This window comes from Castor canadensis, chromosome 3, assembly GCF_047511655.1.
Source record: "Castor canadensis chromosome 3, mCasCan1.hap1v2, whole genome shotgun sequence".
Classification (NCBI taxonomy): Eukaryota; Metazoa; Chordata; class Mammalia; order Rodentia; family Castoridae; genus Castor; species Castor canadensis.
Genome location: NC_133388.1, coordinates 160,531,183 through 160,557,125, shown reverse-complemented (window position 1 = coordinate 160,557,125; position 25,943 = coordinate 160,531,183). Strand labels below are relative to the sequence as shown.

Here is a 25,943-nt window from a genome sequence, read left to right as displayed (position 1 = left end):
GGCGGAATCTTATTCATCAATTCAAATCAATGAATATTTTCTGAGCATCTCCTAAGTATAGTAGAGTATCTAGCCCCTCACTAGGAACACCACCAGATTAAGGTTGGTCTTGAAAGGCAACCTACTCTAGAGGAGATAACATGATCTAGTGGGGCAGACAGATGTAAACAGGCAATTACAATTGCAAATGCCACTCTCTGAGTAGTCTCCAAAGGGATACAATCAAATGATTTATAACAAAGTACAGTGCTATAGCCAAAGTTAGCAAGACTAATTAATTTTACTTCTTCAAACTGCTAAAATCTTGGCAACATTAGGCAGATGTCCACTACTTAACTGGTGTTGTTTGGAATAATTTAGTCATTTGAACATTTATCATTGGAAAACCACTTAGAAACCAAAAGAAGAGAAATCCAGAGGCTTCACTTAATAAGCTTAAGTCCTGCCTTTTGTCATGAAGCACATGTGGACAATGTTTGAATACTTGGAAACATCCAAAAGACCTTCCACTTACTAGTGTACAAAGGAATGGATTTAAGGAGACTATGGCTGGTTCAAATATGGACTAGACAGCTTAGGGCAACTTTTAATAAAGCCATAAAGAACAACATCTCTGTCTGACGTGAATAACCTTTTTTTTTTGGTTAAATAAACTGTCAACTACAAGCTTCCCATATTCACTTACTACACTAAGAATTGTTATTTTATTCTTCAAGTAATCATGAAAAAGAAAATAAGGTCACTGATTCAAAATATTTTTTAAAAATTGTCATTGTAACATTTTCTAAGCAGATAAAACATTGTACTGAAACTATCTCAGCTCTATTAGTGAAATACTAGCAAATTACTGATCCCATACTAGAAGGTTAATGGCATGAATACTACTGGTAGAATAAGTAGTTAATAGCATAAATGTAATAATTTCCATTTTTATTTCTCTTATAATTACTATTATCTCTTTTGGTAAGTTTGATCCTTACAACAACCTAGAGGTCAATTGAGGTAAATGTATGAGGCAACTAAGGTATGTATAACAAAGAATTTAAGCGAGCAGCTGAAGCTGACAGCTTTAACATAAAGCTGAGGATGGCCTAGAACTGTTTTCAGATCTCCTGCTTTACGCCCCTTTCACTTGGGAACGGGAAACTTTGTAATAATGCCTTCAAAATGAGAAGAGGCATCCATTATGCTGGGATGATATTTTATTAATACTTTGATATATTATCCTTATTTTTGTTTCTGAACCTCATGATAAAATTACTTAAGAATCCAAGGGTATTTTCAGGGAAAAAGTCTTAATTCAAAGTGATTATGACTTTGTTCTTTTCTGTGGTGCTGAGAATACTTGTTTGGCATGTGACTCCATGCATGCCAAACAAGTACTCGCCTACTGAGCTATACCAGCAGCCTCAATATTTCATTTCTGTGAGCCAAATATAAGCAGGAAATTGAAGCAATTCTAAAACATGATTCTAATGTGTGAATCTTTGTTTGGTTTTTTTTGGTGCGACTTGGGTTTGAACTCAGGACTTAATGCTTGCAAGGCAGGGGCTCTATGATGAGCTACACCTCCAGTCCATTTTGGTTTGTTATTTTGGAGATGGGGGTTTCACAAATTATTCACCTGGGCTGGCCTTGAACCATGATTCTCCTGATCTCCACCTCCTAACAATGTAGAATTACAGGTGTGAGACACTGGTGCCTGGTTAATGTGTGAATCTTAATTCATATTTTGTAGCAGTATTAGTATGGAAGAAAGAAAAACACCCCATAAGGAGTTTCCTGTAGTTTAAACTAACTGTGATACTAAGTAACTGTAAGTCTTCCTTAATCTTCATACACCTTTTATGGATATAATGAAACCTGGCTAGTGGATGTGGTAGTACACACTTGCAATCCTGGTATTTAGGAAGCTGAGGCAGGAGGATCACAAATTTGAGGACAGCCTGGACTATAAGGAAGACTCTGTCTCAAAATAAACAGAAAATAAAAACCCCAAAATCAAATGAAAACAGATGGAAGGAATCATTACCTAACTTAATTTTCCTGATAGTTTATTATAAATATCAAATGATATAATATATAGAAAAATTAGAAGAGAAATATAACGTTTGTCTTAGATTAATATTCAGAAATGCATCTATTTAACAATGGGCTGGGTACAGTGGCTCATGCCAAATGGGAGGCAAAAGTTATCATGGTCCTAGGCCTGCCCTGAGCAAAAACAGGAGACCTTATCTGAAAAAAAACTAAAGCAAAAAAAAAAAAAAAAAAAAAAAAAGGAGGGGATGGAGGGAGTGTTGTGGCTCAAGTGGTAGAGCACTTGTCTAGCAAGCATGATGCTGAGTTCAAACCCCAAGTATGGCCAATAAAAAGAGGGGGATGGGGGTGGGTGTTACAGTCTAAGAAACCCATGGTGAGTTGAAAATACTGGGGGTCAAAATGTATTTAAGACTGGAATGGTGGTGCCCATAATACAAATACTTGGGAGATGGAGGAAAGAGGATCATGAGTTCAAGGTCAGTCTGGGCTACATACTGAGACCCTATCTCAACAATAACAACAAAACCACACATTGAAAACACCTATCCTACAGAACATCCTAGCTTTGCAACACAGTGTCAGCTGTTTCCCTTTATTACACCTGGCTGACTGGGAGCTGTGACTCTCTGTCACTGTCCAGTATCATGAGACAGTATTATTCACCATATCACTAGCCAGGAAAAGATCAAAATTAAAAAGTCAAACTATGATTTCTACTGAGTACATCACTTTCTCACATTGTAAAGTTGAAAACCTGTAAATTGAACCATCCAAAATCAGGGATTTAATCTATACCTAATTTTTCTGAACTTTTTATAACTGTCCATAATTTTATAAAAAAGCAAAAAAGTTCATAATGTGTTTGTCATATAAATTTCTCTGAAGAATTTTTCTTTTTAAGTTATGGTGAATCACACTACTATTACACTTGTCTTTTAGGCATGGGGGCAGTGCACCATATTGATCACAGCTGAAACCTAGACCTACCAGTTTACACCTCAGTTTCCTCATCTACAATATATGTATGCTTGCTAACAGTACCTATCTCATAAGGATACTGTGTAGACTAAATAAGGTAATCCATGCAGAACTCCTATGTAAGGTAGTATATATGAGAGCTGTCAGCATTATTGTTATTTTCATTAGAAAGAGGCTGTCTGGAGAAGTTAAGAGTGTGGAGTGTAGAGCCAGACCAGTTGAGTTTACACCCTGCTCTACATCTTCCTACTTGTGAAAATTTGGAAAGCTGACTACTCTTGTATGCTTCAGTTTTCTCAACTCTATAAAATTCAGATAGTAGGAGAAACTGATAGAATTATTATGAGGATTAAATGAGTTATTACGTGGAAAGCAATAACTGAATAGTATTAGCAAGTAATCAGTAATTACTAGTTACAATGGTAACTGTTAAATCGATGTCATGTAGGGTGAAACTGTGAAAATCCCTAACATATGTGGAGTTATTATTACTCCATTATTCGGACTAAAATGAAATCTACATTATGTTCTAACCTCAGTATGCAAATTTTCTGGAGAGATTATTTTGGTGAAAATGATGGCAGGTGCTCCAGTTATTCGGACAGAAAAATCTGTCAAAATGGGGGTCAAAATTGCTCTCCTTTCTTGATGCCGCCGTATGCTAAAAGACAAAGTAAAATATTATTAGTCAGTTCATTTTTTTTCAAGGACAATCTTCATTAAGTTTTTATCAGTATCTGTACTACATTTAAGACAAAATTTCATCATTATTTTGAGAGTGCCTATCTGTATATTTTATAGTCACAACTTCAGTTCCATAAGATTTATAAAAGATAGTAAAAAATTCACTGAGAAATTCAGATATAATTAAGCAATTCCATATTAATATTATCCCAGGACTTTTCAAGCAATTATTTTTTCTGTTTTTAATTCTTTTGTTCTTGTAAATAGTTTAGTAACTCCTTTGTTAACACAATACTCATACTACTTTTAGAATAATTTTTCATTTCCTATTTTTAAAATTCTGACTTTCCATCTAGTAACTGCCATCTTTCCCATCTCACTAGGTTCATGAGCACATCCTCTTAATCTCCAATCTGTTTTGTTTTGTTTTTTTTTTAAGCTGTAAGAACCATCTGAGTTCATGGATGAGTATAACCTTTACAGTCTGTTATATGGCCTTTGTGTCTGAAATTGAATGCTTCCTGAAATCAACCCTGCATATGAATCAAGACCATTATTGGTCCTATATTACCAATGAGGAAATGAAGTTCATAGTCTGAGTAAGGCCACCCAAAGGAACGAAAGTTTCAGAATTGAACCTGGAGGGCAAGCAGACACCAGAACAGCATCTGATCTCTATTTTAATTCTTTTTTACACATTCACACCTTTGATCAGTTATTTAGCACAGTATTTCTTCTTGGCATTCAAAACTGCTAATAATTTCAAAGGAGGCACAATGTACATTAGTAGACTCTGAAACTGGAAAACACTAAGGACAAAATGAAGCTTGTGTTGGTACAGATGCTCAAGTCCACAGTACTAGTTTTCAATGAAACAATGCATCCCTGTGTTTATGTTTTACTAGAAACCATAATTCCAAATTTCCTTCAAAATATTAATTTAATATTCTATCTGAATATATCCTTATTATTCTCTGAAATCAGAGAATTGGCACAAGTTGCCTCATGAGAAAACTTAGGTAGAATGCAAGTCTTTCTACATCCTTTGTTTTTTTAAAATAAGAGTAGTCTAGAGAACACTAATGTCTTTTGTTAAATTTGCAATGGGAGAGCTTTATTTGGTGTCTGCCAAAAAACAAATTGGATCATCTGGTTTTGTGACTTGAAAGTATTGTATTTCAAGAAAATCAATTTTAAAGAATTAAGAGATCTGGTAAGGGGAGAGTAACAGGAAGAAGTATTAAAATCTGTGACTATAAGAGGAAGGGTTTAGATCCTGAGAGACACCATAATTATAGCTTAATAACTCAAATTCCATAAAATGACCAATGTGAGAAACATGTAACATCTGATGTGCTCTCATAAGGGAATGCTAAAATATATGATATATTAAAAATACCTTAAAATGGAAAAGATGGCAGAGAACCAAATAAAAACAAACATTAACTGAAGCACTAATGGGGGAAAAAAGTACTTGTCAATATCACATGTATTTCCTCATTTGTGTGATGAATTAAAACAATGACATAAAATATGAAAGAGCTATAACCACAGAAGTAAAAAGAAAATTTAAATCAAGTTAATAATTCTACAGTACTGACTTTTCTTTTGAGATATCTCTGGCAAATATTTGAGGCAATGGTAAACTTAAAATAAAACCATTAAAAACTTTTGGATGCCAAGTATTTTCAAGGCTGAATCAAAAGAAAGAAAAAAACATGGCCAAGCGTTGTGGTGTACGCCAGTAGTCCAAGCTACTCAGAAGGCAGCTCTCAGAAGGAACATGGTACAAGGCCAACCTAGGCAAAGTGACCAAAGCTAACCATCTCAACCAATAAGCAGGGCATGGTGTGTCTGTAATCTCAGCTACTAGAAGGCATAGGTAGGAGGTTTGAGGTCCTAGGATAGCCCCAGGTAAAAACTTAAGCCCCTATATGAAAAATGACTAAAGCAAAAAAGGGCTGGAAGCCTGATTCAAGCAGTAGAGCATCTGCCTAGCAAGCACAAGGCCCTGAGTTCAAAACTTCAACAAAAAAGAAACACTGAAAAAATAACCACAATCAAAACTTAAATTCTGCCAAAAAAGGAACTAAGCCCCAGTACTAATAGTTATTAATGGTCTTGAGTCTCAGCACTCAGTAAATCAAGAAAATAGATGGAGATGAGCTGCCTACCTAGATCTAGGGTTCTTGAAGGGCCAAGAAAACATCAGACCAGCTGAAAGAGGGAAGAACATGGAAATTTGCCTTTGTCTCTAGCAGGAGAGCTTGTTGAAAAAAAGAGACCTCTATGGAAAACTAAAAATGATGGGAAATTTCCCATGTGTATGGAGTGGCTCTAATTTATACTACCTTTGTGGTCCAGGAGTACCTATCCTGAGTTATGTATATAAAAAATGGTATTAGACCTTCGATAGTCCTGCAGCAACTCTGAGAAACAAAAGTAAAATCTCTCCTAGAAAAACATTGACCAAAAGTACTTGCAAGAACAAAGATCACTGAAGTTAAGTGCTTAATTGTAGATCATTTTATATATGAGTCTCTTTATTTGTGTGAGGAGAATTAGATTCCATTTTCAAATGCATTACCAAGAACTTTGGATAATGGAATTATTACATATGGATGATAAAATAAACTTGTTTAAAATTATTAAAGACATATAGGATAGAATAAAAAATGAGAAGAAATAAAGCTCTATTAGGAACAACCAAATAAGATTTCCAGAAATGAAAAATGTAGTTATTAAAGTGAACAATAGGTGGGATAAACAGCATTTTAGTAAGTATTAAGAAAAAATTAGTAGGTTCTAGGGATGGAGCAAAGTGGTACAGCTTTTGCTTAGCATGCAGAAGGCCCTGAGTTTGATCCTCATTACTGGAGTGGGGAAAAAGGCAGAGTAAATTAAAATAAAGATTTGAGAAAATTCCAAGAATCTATCATAATAACTTTTGTTTTATTTTCTTACTTTTAAATTAAAATGTAAAACTATATATATTTCTGGAATATAGTAATTTTTAAAATGAAAGATTTAAAAGAAAAGTTAAGAGACAAGTTGGGAGAAGCCTGACATATTTAATTAGCACTATAAAACAAGAGAACAGAAAGGGAGGGAAAGGGAAGACATAAAAAGGATAATGGCTGAAAGTTTTTTCATAACTGATGACAAACAAGAATCCACACATCTAGGAACCCAAAGACTCTGGGTTAAGAGAAACAGAATAAAGTTCACAAGTAGGCATATCTTAATGAAACAGATAAAAGGTTGTGAATTTTCCTCCACGTCTCTTTACTTTCGTAATGACAGAGATGAAGAAAGTAAATTCACCCACAGAAAATAGTATACTGACAGCTTGCTTCTAAATATAGCAGGGAACCTCAGAAGGAAAGAGACAAGTACATTCTTGGGCCTTAATTCATAAGCTGTTAACACTAAAAATAAAGCCCCTATCTTGTCACTAATATATAGAAAGTGCCAATTTCAGTCTCCCCCTTCTTCTACTCTTATCTCAAGGATAAAACCCACCAGGTGCAAGGTGGCAACGTGAGATTCCCAAAGATGAACTGGCTGGTGACTCATATCTTACATGAGAAAGAAATTTCTTAAAATAAGAGGAAACAATTCCATTCTTGCTGGGTGCCAGTGGCTCACAGCTGTAACCCTAGCTACTCAAGAGGCAGAGATCAGGAGGACTAGGTTTCAAAGCCGGCCCAGGCAAATATTTCACGAGACCCTATCTCGAAAAACCCTTCACAAAAAAAGGGCTGGTGGAGTGGCTCAAAGTGAAGGCCCTGAGTTCAAGACCCAGTACTGCCAAAAAAAAAAAAAGGACCCCCAAACCACTCCTGGAACCCATAAAGTGGGCTATCCCTTCCTCAGATTTGGGGCAACCAGATCTCCCAGTCAATACTGCCCTCCTCTTCTCTTTGGCCCCTTTTGTTTTTAGTGAAAACTTTTGTCTAAAAAGTACAGTCTTTGTCCACCTTAGTTTTACTTGTATTCCTACTGAAATGGAGGTTCCCTTGCATCTGACATCACTATGGCACAAAGGAATCGCAGAACTGTAGAAGAAATATTTCTCTGATGTATTCTAATACAACAATTCACATTGTCCATAGAAACAAAAAATGTACAATTATTTGCACCAATACAGAGTATTATGCCCAAAGAAATTTACTAAGCCCTGCTGTAAATAACAAAACTGATTATCTATAAGGCACAATCAAGTAACAGGAAAACTATCCTATGTGCTAACAAAAGCTCTTCTGTTAAGCTTTGGGAGGAGTATATTATAAACAAGTAAAAGTATACTTCTCCAAAATTGTTACTAAGAAACAATTCACAGGCATATGCCACATATGATCATGAAAACATGTTTGTTCAGGAAGGCTGTGGTTACCTTTCTTATGCTCAGTATATCTACTAAAGTTCTACTGTCCATCTGTCATATATTTTGGTATGACTTTGTTAAAAATATTAAAGAGCTTAATAATGATACTTCAAAAAATATATAAATTGCGAAAGCCAAAAAGTAGGAAAAATGGTATCAAGTTTTCCAAAGTATTCCACCAAAAGGATAGAATAAAAATGCTAGATGGTCTATGTGTGAAGAACAAATCTTGTATAACATAAAGTCTTTCTAGGTAGGGTATTACAGATGAATTTTAGATAGAAGATCGTAGCACAGGAGAAACTTAAGACTTGTGGCAGGCAAAGAAGATAATTATTTACAGTGGTATTCTTAAATATGAAAAACAGCAATATTCACAAATATTTATTTTAAACAATTTGCTATTGGGAAAACTATTTGTTACACAAACTCATTGCTATAGATTCCTCTTAATTTTAGATTAATGAGAGTCATAAGAACAAACAGATTGAATACTATAGTGAGTTTGAAAATGAAATATTTAGTTATGGGTTTAAACTCACTTAGGTTTTTTTTTTTTCAATAAGAACATTATCCAATGACTTTCTAATGAAATTAAAATTAAACTTCCCTTGGCCTATAAGACAGTTCATAATACACCTCTTCTCTCCCTAATTCACAGCTTCTATTACTTCTCTTATCTTAGACATGAGCCATTTATGTGCTAAACTTGTTTCTCCTTAGGGTCTTTGCTCTGCTTGGAACTCTGGCAGGAATACGTCAAGGGTATCTGCATGTGTAGCTCTCTGAGAAGAGGCCTTCCCTGAGCCCAACTCTAAGGACACTTCCCAGTCACACTTGTTACGTTACACCACTGTGTTATTTTCCTAATAGTCATCAGTCTTTGAAATTCAGAAACATGGACTGAGTGCCCACTATGATACCATGAGCTTTGGTAGGTGACGGGAAAATAGTGAAAATGGGTACATAATGCTGATTCTCATGGAACTCAACATAGCAGTAAAGATAACCAAACAAAATAAACATAAAGTTGAATGAAACAGTAAGGAAAGTACAGAAAGGTGTAGGAACATTCATCAGAAAAGCTACTAGGAAGAGATCCAAGATCACGACTAGGATACGAAGCAGAAAGCCTAATCTCTGTGACTCCAAAACTTCCCTGAGAAGTTTGGAGCCACACTTGGGTAACTCTGACTGCTTCTAGCTAAAATAACAACTGCCATCAAACGGACTACAGGAAAAAATTCAAAGACTGAGCCACAAACCAGCATTTAATTGTACCTAACAGCTGTGACCTGCTGCACAGCTAGCAAGGTAGGTCCAGACCCAGGGAAACCCTCCTTCCCCACAGTGATTTTTTTTTTCCCTTCTTCTTTCCTTCTCTTCTCCTTCCTCCATCAAGCGGAAATAAAGCACCAACCAGAATCAAACCTTTGATGCCTTAAACCCCAGCCTGTGGAAAGCTTCCTCATGCCACGTTACACTGAGAAAATGTGGAGTCATTTATCACTCTTGCTGCTGCAGCCACCACTGGCTCCAAACCTGCCTGCTTGTCACTTGACAGAACAAAAAGGTGAGCAACACACACCCAGCATAGCCCCTGGGCAGACTGACCCCCCCCCAAAAAAAAAAAAAGCTGAGTAACAAACAGCAAACTGTAATCTAGCACAACAGCAGAGAGGGCAGATAGAATACTGAAAGTTCACCAGAGAAAGGGGGAGGGGAAAGGCTAATCTCAGTGCCAAACTATCAGTAAACAAACACAGAAAAGGCTGTGAAGACTGGGGCAGGAGGGGGGCGGTGATAAAGAAGAAATCCTGGAAATAATCACTGAGAATTTCATAGAGAAGATACTAGACGGAGTTAACCAAAAATGTACAAGATGCACTGAAGAAATTTCAAGACACCAAAAATAAAGAATATGAGAAGACACAGAAACAAATAAATGAACTCATAGGGGCCCTAAATAAACACCAAAGTGAAACAGAGAACACTATAAATAGAGAGATAAATGAATTAAAGATGAAAACAGAAAATATTAAAGACGAAGTGTCTTATGATATGGAAAAAAGAATCAAACAGAAACAGAAAACACAGTGGAAGGTCACTCCAGGAGACTAGAATAAGTAGAAGACAGAAACTCAGAACTCGAAGATAAAATAGAAATTAAAGAAAACCTGAAGAACTGTTGTCAAACAACTCAAGACCTGTGAAAGGAATATACAAGAATTCCCTGAGTTCATCAAAAGACCAAACCTGAGAATCATGGGCATTGAAGACGAAGAAGAGGTGCAAGCAAAAGGGATTCATAATACATTCAATATAATAATAACAGAAAATTTCCCAAATCTTGAGAAATTTATGCCCATTTAGATAGAAGAAGCCTCCAGGACACCAAACAGACTTGACCAAAATAGTTCCTCCCCACAACATATTACCATTAAAACAACAAGCACAAAGAACAAAGAAAGAATATTGAAGGCTGTAAGACAGAAAAAAAACAAATAACATATTATGACCACCAAACAACCACTACAAAAGATTCTCCAAGGAATTCTGCACACAGAAATTTACTAAGCCCTGCTGTTAAATAACAACACTGACTATCTATAAGGCACAAAACCATAAGAGGACAGGCAGCATTAAACCACTGGAGAAGAAAAGACAAGGAATCAGAGAGTAGCACTGATTCAGCTATACCCAATCAAATCCTTAAACAACAAAAACAACTAAATGACAGGAATCACCACATACCTATCAATATTAACACTGAATGTCAACAGATTCAACTCTCCCATCAAAGGACACCATTTGGCAAATTGGATTAGAAAGGAAGATCCAACAATCTGTTGTTTACAGGAGACCCATCTCATTGACAGAAACAAACACTGGCTTAGGGTGAAAGGTTGGAAGAAGATTTACTAAGTCAATCACCCCCGAAACAGGTAGAAGTAGCAATACTTATCTCAGAGAAAGCAGACTTCAAACTTACATTGATCAAATGAGATAAAGGACACTACATACTAATAAAAGGGGAAACTCACCAAAAGGGAAATAACAATTATCAAACTATATATACCCAATGTCAGTTCACTCAATTTGATCAAAATACTTTAAAGGACTTAAAAGTACATATAGACTCCAACACAGTGGTAGTGGGAGACCTTAACACTTCCTTATCATCAGTAGATAGGTCACCCAAACAAAAAAATCAATAAAGAAATCCTATAAATAAATCACACCACAGATCAAATGGACCTAGCTGATGTCTACACAATATTTCATCCAACATTCTCAGCAGCCCATGTAACTTTCTCCAAAATTGATCATATCATGGGGCACAAAGCAAGCCTCAGCAAATATAAGAAACTAGAAATAATCCCCTGCACTCTATCTGACCACAGTGCATTAAAGCTGGAACTCAACCACAAAAACAACAGTAGAAAATATGCAAACAATTGGAAGTTGAACAACACATTGCTCAATAATCAGTGGGTCAATGATGAAATAAAAGAGGAAATTAAAAGGTTCCTGGAAGTTAATGAAAATGAAAACACAACATACCAGAACCTATGGGACACAGCAAAGGCAGTCCTAAGAGGAAAGTTTATCACCATGAGTGCGTATACTAAAAGGACAGAAAGATCTCAAATAAATGACCTAATGCAACAGCTCAAACTCCAAACCCAAAACAAGCAGAGAAGGAGAAAATAATAAAAATAAGCACTGAAATTAATGAAATAGAGAACAAAAGAAAAAAACATATGAACAATCAACAAAACAAAAAGCTGGTTCTTTGAAAAAATAAACAAGATTGACAGATCCCTGGAAAATCTGATTAAAATGAGGAGAGAAAAAAATGAAATCAGTAAAATCAGAAATGCAAAAGGGGAGATAACAACAAACACCACAAAAATCTAGGAAATCATCAGAGGCTACTTTGAGAATCTATATTCCAATAAATTTGAAAATCTTGAAGTAATGGAAAAATTTCTAGATACTTATGACCATTCAAAACTGAAAAGAGGATATTAACCACATACACAGATGTATAACAGGAAATGAAATTGAAGCAGCAATAAAGAGTCTCCCAAAAATGAAAAGTTGAGGACCTGATGGATTCTCTGCTGAATTCTATCAGACATTTAAGGAAGAACTAAAACCAACTCTCTTTAAACTTATCCAAAGAAATAGAAAGGGAAGGAATACTGCCTAACTCATTCCATGAAGCCATTATTACACTCATCCTAAAACTGACAAAGATACCTCCAAAAAAAGAGAACTACAGGCTAATCTCCTTAATGAACATCAATGCAAAAATTCTCAATAAAATAACGGCAAACCAAATCCAACAACATATCAGAAAGATTATTCACCATGACAAAGTCAGCTTCATTCCAGGGATGCAAGGGTGGCTCAACATATGCAACTCTATAAATGTAGTACAGCACATTAATAGAAGCAAAGACAAAATCCGCTTGATCATCTCAAAAGATGCAGAAAAAGCTTTCAATAAGATCCAACACCACTTCATGATAAAAGTTCTAAGAAAACTAGGAATGGAAGGAATGTACCTCAACACTGTAAAGGCTATACATGACAAGCCTACAGCCAATATCATACTTAATGGAGAAAAACTGAAATCATTTCCCTTAAAATCATGAATGAGACAAGGGTACTCACTATCTCCACTCCTATTCAAGACGGTCCTAGAATTCCCAGCCAGAGCAATTAGGCAAGAAGAAGGAATAAAAGGAATATAAATAAATAAACTGTCAAAGTACCCCTATTTGCAGACAACATGATCCTATACCTCAAAGACCCAAAAAACTCTACCCCAAAATTCCTAGACACCATAAACAGCTTCAGCAATGTGGCAGGATACAAAATCAACTTACAAAATTCATTAGCTATTCTATACACCAACAATGAACAAATTGAGAAAGAATATATAAAACAATTCTATTTACAATAGCCTCAAAAAAAAAAACCAAATACCTAGGATTAAACTTAACAAAGGATATAAATGACCTCTATAAGGAGAACTACAAACCTCTGGAGAAAGAGATTGAGAAAGACTACAGAGGGTGGAAAGATCTCCCATGCTCATGGATTGGTAGAATCAACATAGTAAAAATGGCTATATTACCAAAAGCAGTCTACATGTTTACTGCAATTCCCATCAAAATCCCAATGATTTTGGGATTCATCACAAAGATTAAAAAATCTACCCTAAAGTTCATTTGGAAACACAAGAGACCACGAATAGCTACAGCAATACTCAGGAAAAAGAGCAATGCTGGAGGTTATCGCAATAACTGACTCTAATCTATATTGCAAAGCAATAGCAATAAAAACAGCCTGGTGCTGGCACAAAAACAGACATGATGACCAGTGGAACAGAATAGAGGACCCAGTTATGAATCCACACAGCTATGCTCACCTTATTTTTGAGAAAGGCACCAAAAACATGTGATGGAGAAAAGACAGCCTCTTCAGCAAATGTTGCTGGGAAAAGTGGTTATCCATCTGCAAAAAACTGAAACTAGATCCATGTTTATCACCCTGTACTAGTATCAACTCAAAATGGATCAAGGACCTTAATATCAGACCCGAAACTCTGAAGTTAGTACAGGAAAGAACAGGGAATACTCTGGAAGAAATAGGTATAGGCAATTTATCTATTCCTGGGGTTCCTTAATAGAACACCAGCAGCTCAGCAACTAAGGGAAAGGATGGACAAATGGGGCTACATAAAATTAAAAAGTTTCTGCACAACAAAAGAAATGGTCTCTAAACTGAAGACACCACCTATAGAGTGGGGGAAAATACTCTCTGGCTATACTTCAGACAAAGGACTGATGACCAGAATATACAGGGAGCTCAAAAAACTAAAATCTGTGAACTGATAAAGAGGTCGGCAACTGAACTAAACAGAACATTTTTAAAGGAAGAAATCCAAATGGGCAAAAAACACCTGAAAAAAATGATCACCATCCCTATCCAAAAAGGAAATGCAAATCAAAACCATACTAATATTCTACCTCACTCCTGGTAGAATAGCTATCATCAAAAATGCCACCAACAACAAATGTTGGCAAGGATGCAGGGAAAAAGGAACCCTTATATAGTGTTGATGGGAATGTAAGCTAGCACAACCATTCTGGAAAACAATATGGAGGCTTCTTATAAAACTAAACATATGATCGAGCAATACCACTCCTAGGGATATACACAAAGGAATGCGACTCAGGTTATTCCATAGGCACTTGCACACCCATGTTTATTGCAGCACTATTCACAATAGCCAAAGTATGGAAACAGTCAAGATGCCCCACTACTGACGAATGGATTAAGAAAATGTGGTATTTATACACAATGGAATTTTACTCAGTCATGAAGAAGAATGAAATCTTGTCATTCTCAAGTAAATGGATGGAACTGGAGAACATAATCTTAAACCAAGTTAGCCAGGCTCAGAAGGCCAAAAATCACATATTCTCCCTTATATGCACATTTCAGACCTAAAACAAACGCAGTAATATTATTGGACATGGGTCACACACTAAGGGGAGAACACACACAGGAGGAATAGGGAAAGGTAGGAAACCCCAAACTTGAAATGTCTGATGTGCCCACTGTAGGGAAGCTAAGATAATACAGTAATCTTAAACTGACATAGGCCACTGTGGGAAGGTGACCGGGAGTAGTTAAGAGAACTGGTAGAGATGAACCAATATGGGTTGTAATACACATGTGCATGGAAGCAATGATAGGAATCTCCCTTTACAGCTATCCTTATCTCAAACTAGCAAAAACGCTATGTCTAAGTATGACTTATTTGTCTTCTGGACAACAAAGTTGGAGAAGAGGGCAGAACAGTTTCTGACTGGAAGCAAGGGGAGTGGGAGTAGGGGGAGCAATGGGGAGAGATGACCCAAACAATGTATGCACATATGAATAAACGAATAAAAAGAAAAACAAAAACCTACTAGCAAGGTTCTAGAAATATAAAACATCTTAGAAACAAGACTTCACGAACTACAGCTTACAATGAGTATGATTTTAAAGATATATTTAAGTAAAATGCCAGCACAAATTTAGTTTGGCAAAATTAAATAATGTTGAAATTAAATATTCTCATTCTTTATTAAAAATCCAAAAGACAAAAAAAAACCAAAACCAAAACCAAAAAAACCCTCAAAAAGCAAAACAAAATCCCACACCTAATCCCTCCAACAAGCAATCTCCCAGCCCCCAGACTTCCAAACAACCAAATCAAAACTATGGTTAATACATTTGTGATGGAAGTCACAAGTGCTACATTTGTTACAAGTTCTAAACAATAGTTCTATCAGCATACTTATATTGAAATACTAACGTAATTCAATTTTACAAGACATCTAATAGATAACTGCTCTGGTTATAGTTTCCAGTTGTTTATATCTGTACCCTGGAACTCCTGCATCTAATTCTACTTGATAGATCTTTGCCAACGGAACTTCAACAGGAACTTCATAGATGAGGGATTGATGAACGTTTCTCAGAAAGCCTTAGAGATTGTGTTTAAAATATGTTAATATGAATCAATCAGGAGTCACAGGAGCAGGAAATTATTTTTACTTCATTTCATATTGAAGCTTTAATAACATGTATTGATGTACCAGTCACAGCACTCACAGAAGAACACAGCATAATGGACAGAAGTTAAATATTGTGTATAGGACTTTAAGATTATTCTTAATATAATCTTGTTTGGCTCCTTCTCTTAAAAAGAAAAAGTTGCATGAAGGAAACTACCTATTTAGGATAATGAATCAAGGTATCCATCTATCTATCTATCTATCTATCTATCATCTATCACCTATCTTAATAATAACAATAATAATGATGCTAGGAACTAGAAGATGACTTCAAAATAATTGAAAATACAGGGGTTTTAAAATTTTATGGTACAGTATATGACCATGATGAGTATATTCAACTTACTGAGTACATGCTGACTGTCAGGAACTATGTTAAGATAACAGAGAATAGTAAGACCTGGCAAGACATGATCTCAGCCCTTGTACTTGTATGCATTCTTTTCAGGTTTCCATAGGACACCCTCAACCAAGAAGTAAGGAACAAGACACCTCTGGTTGCCAGCAATGAAAAACTGCTCCTTCAGGATCCCTTTTCCTTTCATACCCAGTCCCTAGGAACTTTATTTTTTTTTTGTTCTGGGGCTTGAACTCAGGGCCTATACCTTAAGCCATTCCACAAGCCCTTTTTGTGTTAGGAATTTGTAAAATAAGGTCTTGCGAACTGTTTGCCCAGGCTAGCTTCAATCCGCAGTCCTCCAGATCTCTGCCAGCTAGGATTACAGGCTTGAGCCACTGGCACCCAGCCCAGTTCCTAGGAACTTTCAGAGGGAGGAAAATCACATTCATTCATGTAAAGTCATGACAATATGACTAGATTATATGACTCATAATAATCATATAACTCAAGTAGGTTTAAGGTCACGCTAGGCATTAATTTGTGAAATAGGAGAATTAATCAAACTTCTGCAATTTTGCTTGGGTGTTAGCTCAACAAACTAGCAAATTAGTAAGATAAAAGGGATGTTTTCAGGTTGAATATTTAAAACGAAGAAAATGGCTTTCCTTCTACATTCCTGCCTATGATTTTAGGTGCAATTCTGGGAAAGTCTCATATTTGATTTATCATAAGTCAAAATATGCAACTACTACAGCGAAGTGTAAACATTTACATAATATTGCAAATAAATAAAATGAGATCTAAAGATATATGGAAGAGCCACAACTTCTTAGATATAAAGCTAGTAATATATGGTTCAAAGATTTCAATTCCAACATACAGTTATAGTTCTCCATATTCAATGTTACCAATCTTGTGAAGTACAGGATTGATGCATTTTAAGAATGTGTCAAATTTAAATTCAGCTCATTAAGCAAATGTGTAAAAATTACATGCATGGGAAACTAAGGCCCATAAAGTACTATATGTAGTTTGGCACATGCATATCAAAACTTTCTACTTTGTTTTATGCCAATCTTGTAATAAATTATTGCTTGCTTTGTCTGTCTGTAACATTTATTAGCCTGAGATCTCCTATGTGTTTTCAATGGGAATATTCTGACTTGGATATGGCTCCTCTGAAAGTCTTAGTAGCCCACATTTGTCTATCATAGAATTTTCCACACTGCATTCTAAGGGTTAAATAGTCTACTACTTGATAGGATGCTGAACTCCATAAAAGACAAGAACAACATATTAAAGATTATTTCATTTTGTTTCTTTAGTATAAAAGACCTTCAACAGCATAGTCATTCCAAAGTCATTGTTAATTTTGGGCAAGAAGGATAAATTCATTGGATGGGTAAGGAATAGTCTCTTCATTAAATGGTGCCAGCACAATCAGATTTCCACATAAAAAGAATGAAGTTGGTTGGATCTTTACTTCATACCATATTCTTAAAACTCACAGTCAAAAAAAAATTAAACAAATCCCCAAATGGATTAATGAGCTATCCAAAAGACATAAAACCATAAAACTCTCTGAATATATGAGTAAATCTTCATGTATTGGCTTGGCAATGGATTCTTAGATACAATACAAAAAGTGTGAGTAATAATAACAAAATTGATTAGACTTCATTGAAATTAAAATATTCTACATCATAGGACATCAATAAAATGAGATCATTTCTAAATCATATTTGATAAGACCATAGTATTTAGAACAAAAAACTCTTATAACTCATCAACAAAAAGAGAAACAATTGAATTTAAAAATGGCTAAAAGACAAACATTCTCCAAAGGAAATGTATAAATAGCTAACAAGCACATGAAAACTGTTCAGCATCAATAATCATTACAAAAATGTAAACCAAAACTACCTGAGATAGCATTATTTAAAAAATAAATTAAAAAGAAAGGTGGATTCAGTAGCTCATCCCCATAATCCCAGGTACTCAGGAGGTGTAGACTTACTTAGAGAAGCCTGTAACAAGGCCAGCCCAAGCAAAAAGTTACTGAGACTACATGTCAACCAATAAGCCAAGAGTGGTGTTATATGCTTATAATGCCAGTTACCTAGGAGGTCTAAGTGGGAAGATTGCAGTCTGAGGCAAAAACACACAACCCTATCTGAACAATAAACTAAAACAAAAAGGGATGAAGACATTGATCAACTACTAGAACGCTTGGCTAGGAAACAAATCAATGAGATCGACTCCAGTACCAGCATCAAAAAAAGGGAAAACAAGTGTGAACCAGAAATGTAGAGAAAGTGGAACCTTTGAACACTGCTGATGGGGATACAAAATAGTTCAGCACTGTTGAAAACAATTTGGCAATTTCATAAAAAGTTGAACTTAAAATTAGCATCTGACTCTATAATTCTACTCCTAGGTATTTACCCAAATACTTGAAAACAGTTAAACTTATTCATCAAAGCCCATAGCAACATTATCTGCAATAGAGAAAAGGTGGGAATAGCACAAATTTCTATCAATGGCTGAACAGATAAATGAATTGTGGAATTACACAAGTAGAATATTCTTCAGACACAAACAGAATTGTGAACTGATACATGCTATGATGTCGATGAACCTACAAAACATGATGTAAAATGAAAGAAAGTAGCAGGATAGAAAAGATCACATATTATTCTATCGATATAAAAATCCAGAACAGATAAATTCACTGAGGCAAATGTGCATTAGTGCTTGCCAAAAGTTGGGAAGAGAAGGAGGGAGAGAAGCTGCTTAATAGAAAAAGGGTTTTACTTCGGTGTTAAGAAAATGTTTTAGAACTCGATAGAGGGCAGATGTCTATTATTGTGAAATTACTAAATGGCACTGAATGTTCACCTAAAAGATTTAATTTCATCCCAATAAATTATTAAAATACAAACACAAGTGCACACACAGTTTGTTAAATGAATTAAAGGAATAATAAGAGAGTTATTGTGGAGTTAAGGCTAGATGGCTGTAAGTTGTCTAGGAAAATACGGCTTGTTTTTTTCGTTGATGATATAATTCACGATTTTTTAAGATACAATAACCTCTAAGTTTTGTAAGCTGGCACCTACTAAACTTGAACACAGAGTGATAAAGAAGGATAAGGGGACTTACTGCTGGCTGATGTGTGATCTTTAGAGCTCAGGACTGCTGTAGTGGATACTCTGCTGTGTTTCCCAGATCCTCCCTTCATGAAAATAAGCATTCCCCAGCTGCAAAGCAAGCCACTTACTGATGGCTCAATAATTGCCTCTTTCTCCTGTAATTTATACTGACTGGCAGTGCATGCTTCTTCATCTAAATTTTACCTCCCTCTATTACTGGAGAGCTACAATAACACATTTGATAGCATGATACTGTTATGTGCAAACGAAGATGACAATTTCTGTGTTTGGGACACAGATACAGATAATTAGAAAAGGTGCTAAGTGATCTTACAGAAGCACAATTAAGGGGGATCTAATTTAAGTCATGTGAGAGGCTCAGAGATGACTGCTGGGAAAACATGATGTTTACTCTGAGACTTGATAAAGGGAGTAATAAGTCAAGTGAAGAGGGTTAGAGAGTTCCAGGTAAAAAGATAAGAGGTTACAAACAAAGCCTATGAAGAAAAATCTTGGAAGTTATACTAAGGAGTTAAAAACTATATCTCACTATTTGGTTTTATGCAAATTATTTATCTTGGCTAGGCCTCAGTTTCTTCACATGTAACCAAGGAAAATAATAGTTTGTGCCTCACAGAATTATGAGAATTAAGTTACTAAATTAAACTAATAAACATTGTATTATCTGAAATTGGTGTCACTATTATTCTGGAAAGACACTGTCAAATATAGTTTTGGTGGTAAAGACAAGAACCAAAGCAACCAGTATTGCAAAAGGAATACAACAAAGAATGCACAAGATTTTTTTTTTCAGATAGGGTCTCTCCCTTTTGTCAGGCCCTGCCCTATACTGCAGTCCTACTACCTCTGTCTCACAAGTGGCTGGGATTACAGTGTCACTATGCCTGGCCTGCACAGGATATTTTAAAATAATGTAATCAACCACCATCATGTGTTATGAACAATAGATGCTACTGGTTTTTTTTTCCCCCCGCAGGGCCTCATACATGCTAGGCAAAAGCTCTACCAATTCAGTCACACCCTGAAGTCCTTTTGTTTATATTTTTGTTTTGGAGGTAGGGTCTAACTTTGCCTGATCTTGAATTTGAGATCCTCCTGACTGTGTCTCTGAAGTAACTGGGATTACAGGCATGCTCCACCACACTTGGCTTAGATTCTACTGATTTTATCTTGTAAGTAGGAAAATGAATGAAAAATGATTAACCCTTTATTAAAATTAGAAGGACCTTCAGTTTTATAATATAAAATTAGCTTTAAGTCCAAGAACCTTCTTTCTAGCAAACAATTCTAACAGCCTGGGTGAGATGGCAGTGGTTCTCTACAAATCTGAACAGTTCTCATTCAGGATGATTTTCTTAGAAATGTTCTCTGTGAACATAACTGTTTTCCCCCCATTCTTAGATAGAAACTCTTGTGGTTCTCCCTACTCTAACTTAAACATACTGGTATTTCTTCCTTTTCCCTAAAAATTTTTTTAAATATAAAGGAGTTAAAAAATAAAATGTTGGGCCAGGCATGGTGGCTCACGCCTGTAATATCAGTTACACAAGAGGTAAAGATTGGAAGGATTGTAGCTTGAGGCCAGCCCAGGCAGAAAGTTAGCAAACATTTCAACCAATAAGCTGGGCAGTGGTAGCAAATGCCTGTCAGCCTAGTTATATGGAAAGGATGGGTAGAAGAATAGCAGTCCAAGGCTGGCCCCAGGCAAAAAACAAAAACAAAACAAAATAAAGCACCAGCAAGACTCTATGTGAAAAATGAATAAAGTAAAAAAGGGCTGGGGGCATGGTTCAATCAGTAGAGCACGTGCACAGCAAGTTCTAGGCCCTGACTTCATGCTCTAGTACTGAAAAAAAATTTTTTTTTTACCCTGGACACAATGGATTTCAAGTCAAAATGTGAATGTCTCCCTTAATCTGAAGTAGATTTTTTCATCAAATAGCAAGCTTAAAAAATTCTGATACAACTCTAAATGTGTAATAATTACAATGTAATATTGGTAGGACTAGGAGATTTCCAAGCAAAACCAACAGCTACAATTACATAATGTATTTTATATTTGTAATGAAAAGTAGAAGTAATACCAAAACACTTAGATTGGGTATGTTAAGATCACCAACTGTTCTTCTGAAAATGGAATCAGAAAGTGTAAAATTTTCTCAACATTTCCTACCTGCTGGCCATATTCCACTCAAGGGCTGGATTCTGAGAATTCCTTTCACTCTCTGTTAGCACCCCTCCTGTGCCACTTTTCTTCTCTGGTTTTAGTTGATCCCACTGTGCAGTACCAATATTAATTGACTGCAGTTCTATTTGGTATTGTCTATCTTCAATTTCTGATCCTGGATCTCGAAGAATTCCTAAGTTCAAGGCTCTCCTGTAAAGGCAATGAAAAAAGTAAACAGGTAAGATAAACATTTTATGTTTATTTTGCTTACCAATATACTACCACTAACCTTTGTTATATTACTGATTGTGTTAAGTCTTACATCCTTGTGACCAAATACCTGACCAACACAACTTGAGAGAGGAAAGGTGTATTTTAGCTCATAGTTTCAGAGGTTTCAGTCTATCATGGTAGGAGGGTGCAGGAAGATATCTCACATCATAGAAGCCAGGAAGCAGAGAAAATATCTGTACTTGTGGCCTCTCTCCTTTTAGTCCTTTTATTCCATTGCCCCCAGCTATGGGTAGTGCCATCCACATTCAGGGCAGATATTAACCTATGCATTAATCTCTAGAAACTCCTTCACAGACACACTCATGGTTGTGCTTTATTAATCTCCTAGGAAATTCTCACTCAAGTTACCTATTATTCTGATTAACACACTGGGTTGAATGGCAACTAGGAGACAGGTATTAAAAAGTTACCGTATATTACGACTTGTAAAGGTATCCAAAACTTATCATTTACAATAATCTAAACCACAATGATGATTTCTTACATTATTCCCAGCTATGTATTCTTTTGATAATTACATTTACATATATGATTTTAATTGTTGAAAAGCTTTCAGGTTCTATTATGACCATTTTACCAAAGAGAAAAAAATTCTGAGAGGTTGAAAGAGCAATGTAACAAAACTACAAGTTAAATTCAGTTTTTTTTTCCTTCAAAACCCTTTCCAATGTTAATCATATATCTGCCTGAAAATACTGCTATCTTATAGGAAAGGTGATAGATAGTACTTGGGGGTTTGAGATTCAAATATGGCATGAAAAAAATTCACACTGGCTAGGCTTGTCCCAGGTAGATAGTGTTGTCAGGAAAAGATAACAGAAAATTCTCTTGGGGTAACTCAATTTCGCCATATGAGGTTCCAAATGAAGTAAGATACTCATAAACAAAATTTGCAACTTATACACAGTACTACCTTGAATGAGACATAAAAGAAGTAGTAAGCAAAAGAAAGGGATCCTCAAAGACTTTAAAAAACAGCAGATATGAAATACAAAAATATGTCTCAAAAGTAAAAAAGCATCCTCAAAATATGAAAGACTAAGATTTTTTTTTATAAGAACTGTACAGAACTACAAATGAGAACAGAATTAACTTAAATTGAAAACTCAGCAGATTAAATGCAACTGTGGTGATAGTGAATTCAAAGTAAGATCCAAAGAAGTCCAGAATACAATTCAAACCAACTTTGTAGACCAAAGATGGTTAAGATAAATGGAGAATGTAAGTGAGAAAGTTTAAAAAATGCCTAACTGGAGTTTGAGAACAATAATACAGAAAATGGGGAAGAGGCTTTATTTGGAGAGATAATGTCTGAGAATTATTCCACAATTGTTGCAAAATGTCAAATCTCATAGCCAGATAGCCCCAAAATGCCAAGAAGTAATGATAAAGAAGAAATTATAAACTTCTAACCAAATATTAACTTTAAACCAGTAATAATGTCTAAATTAAGACAGATAAAAATAAGACATTAAATAATAATAGTATATAAATGAGAGGACCAGTTAATTTGAGTATTGTTGGGGAGAAAGGACATTGGTTAACTTAAGACTTAAGTACAAGTGCTTGGATAACCTCTAAAATAACAGACATGAAAGATATAACTTCCATATAAATAGAGTAAAAAATAAAACATAAAAAAACCAAACTGAAAAACAGAAAGTATGTACTATGAATATACATAGAATCTAGACATCACAATAACCAGTATACATATAATTGAAGTTCTCTAGCTAAAATATAAAAGCTATCAGAGTAGACTGAATAAAACTGCAATTATATTGATTTTTTAAGAGCTACAGTTAAACTATGACTCAGGAAACACAAAGAAAGATTAAATAAGAGTTGACATATGGAAAAATGTATAGTATCTATACTAGACAAACACTCAAAGTTCAAGTACTTATACTGGCATTAGATGACATAGTCTTTAAACATATTTAAAAACAGAATTACTTAGCCATCATTAGTAACACCACCAACAACAGGTGTTGGCGAGGATGCGGGGAAAAAAGGAACCCTCTTACACTGTTGGTGGGAATGTAAACTAGTACAACCACTCTGGAAAAAAATTTGGAGGCTACTTAAAAGGCTAGACATTGATCTACCATTTGATCCAGCAATACCACTCTTGGGGATATACCCAAAAGACTGTGACACAGGTTACTCTAGAGGCACCTGCACAACCATGTTTATTGCGGCACTATTCACAATAGTCAAGTTATGGAAACAGCCAAGATGCCTCACCTCTGACGAATGGATTAAGAAAATGTGGTTATCTATACACAATGGAATTTTATGCAGCCATGAAGAAGAATGAAATGTTATCATTTGCTAGTAAATGGATGGAATTGGAGAACATCATTCTGAGTGAGGTTAGCCTGGCCCAAAAGACCAAAAATCGTATGTTCTCCCTCATATGTGGACATTAGATCAAGGGCAAATACAACAAGGGGATTAGACTGAGCACATGATAAAATTAAGAGCACACAAGGGAGGGGTGAGGACAGGTAAGACACCTAAAAAATTAGCTAGCATTTGTTGCCCTTAATGCAGAGAAACTAAAGCAGATACCTTAAAAGCAACTGAGGCCAATAGGAAAAGGGGACCAGGAACTAGAGAAAAGTTTAGATCAAAAAGAATTAACCTAGAACGTAACACACACGCACAGGAAATTAATGTGAGTCAACTCCCTGTATAGCTATCCTTATCTCAACCAGCAAAAACCCTTGTTCCTTCCTATTATTGCTTATACTCTCTCTACAACAAAATTAGAAATAAGGGCAAAATAGTTTCTGCTGGGTATTGAGGGGGTTGGGGGGAGAGGGAGGGGGCAGAGTGGGTGGTAAGGGAGGGGGTGGGGGCAGGGGGGAGAAATGACCCAAGCCTTGTATGCACATATGAATAATATAATAATAATAATAATAATAAAATAAATGGAGCAATAAAAGTCTTCCATGATAAGCAGAAACTAAAACAATATTAAAAAAAAACCAGAATTACTACCTAACAAAAATGATTTAGTACATTTGGAAGTTATCATAATTTTAGTGCTGACCTCCACCACTGAAAATAAAAATTCTCCATTTATTTCTAAAAATAACCTCAAAACATTAAAAAAAAAAAAAAACCCAAAAACCTGACAGTGCTACAGAAAGAAACTGACAAATCAATCACTTAGAGTGGAAAATTTTAACCCATTTTCCTCAGTAAACACACTAAAGAGGTAAGAAAAAGAATGCAGAAGATTTGAAAAAATTAATGAGTTTGATGATATGAACAGTTAGATCACAGTATCTGAAAACTGAAGAATATGCTATTTTTTTCTTAATATCAGTATAAAAACATGCTATACAGTAAAGCTGGGCTCACATTTCAGTAAATTCAACCACAAAGGTATGTTCTCTGAAAATAACATAATTTAGGTGTTTTATTAAAGTGAATTTTCAAAACTCTCTGTTTTGAAATTTAAAAATACATTTCTAAATTAGTCACTTATTGGTCAAAAAAAATCATAATAAAATTAAGAAACACTTAAAAACAAAATCTTATGCATTAAAGGTCACAGTATTCAGTTAAAGTGGTACTGTAAGGAAAATTTATTGTTTAAAATGCTAGTTTTAGCAAAGGAGAAAGTCTCCGAATTAATAAACTAAACATACAAAGGTAGCATAAACCTAAAAAAAAAAAAAAAAAAAAAAAGGAAGGAAATGAAGGGGAAATAAAAAAAAAGACATGATCAACAAAGCCAAAAATAGATAAATTTCTAACATTCAGGGAAAAATAAAGAGATAAAAATAGAAGGTCAACAAAATACATTTGAAATAAAAAGGAAACAACTATTATGCTATGCAGATTAAAAAGATCAATAGGAGGATACTGAAAAGATTTATACATTCAAAATTTTTTCAGTTTATGGTGAAAAAAAACCCCATCTCTCCTGGCTATCATTGTCCCTAGAAGGTATGTCTTATCCTTTCTCCATAGGACTATAGTATAAAGGTTTATCTCTCATTTCTTCTTCTATCAAACATTCCATTAACTTTTCTTGTGTAGCTGTTTTCTATATGAAAACAACCTTACTTTAAAACTCTAACAGCAAAAAACCACTGGTAATGCAATGTAAGAATGGTGGAAAGCAGCAAAGTTGCTTCATTTTAGGATTATCAAAACTACATCCTCTTCTCAAAATAGCTCTTCCTCCAAAGAGTTAACTTGCATTCATTCCTTGAAC

The 25,943-nt window shown here is 35.2% G+C and overlaps 1 protein-coding gene across 4 annotated transcripts in view; it reads right to left on the bottom strand.

The window, feature by feature from the left end:
• The window catches only part of Vps13b (vacuolar protein sorting 13 homolog B), a 699,658-nt gene that overhangs the window by 258,727 nt on the left and 414,988 nt on the right, over positions 1-25,943 (bottom strand). For all 4 annotated transcript variants that reach the window (XM_074068910.1, XM_074068912.1, XM_074068909.1 and 1 more), the window contains exons 31-32: positions 21,422-21,625; positions 3,556-3,682 (exon numbers count right to left, since the gene is read on the bottom strand). In XM_074068910.1, the coding sequence (XP_073925011.1) occupies positions 3,556-3,682; positions 21,422-21,625 (331 nt within the window). The remainder of the gene's footprint in view (positions 1-3,555; positions 3,683-21,421; positions 21,626-25,943) is intronic.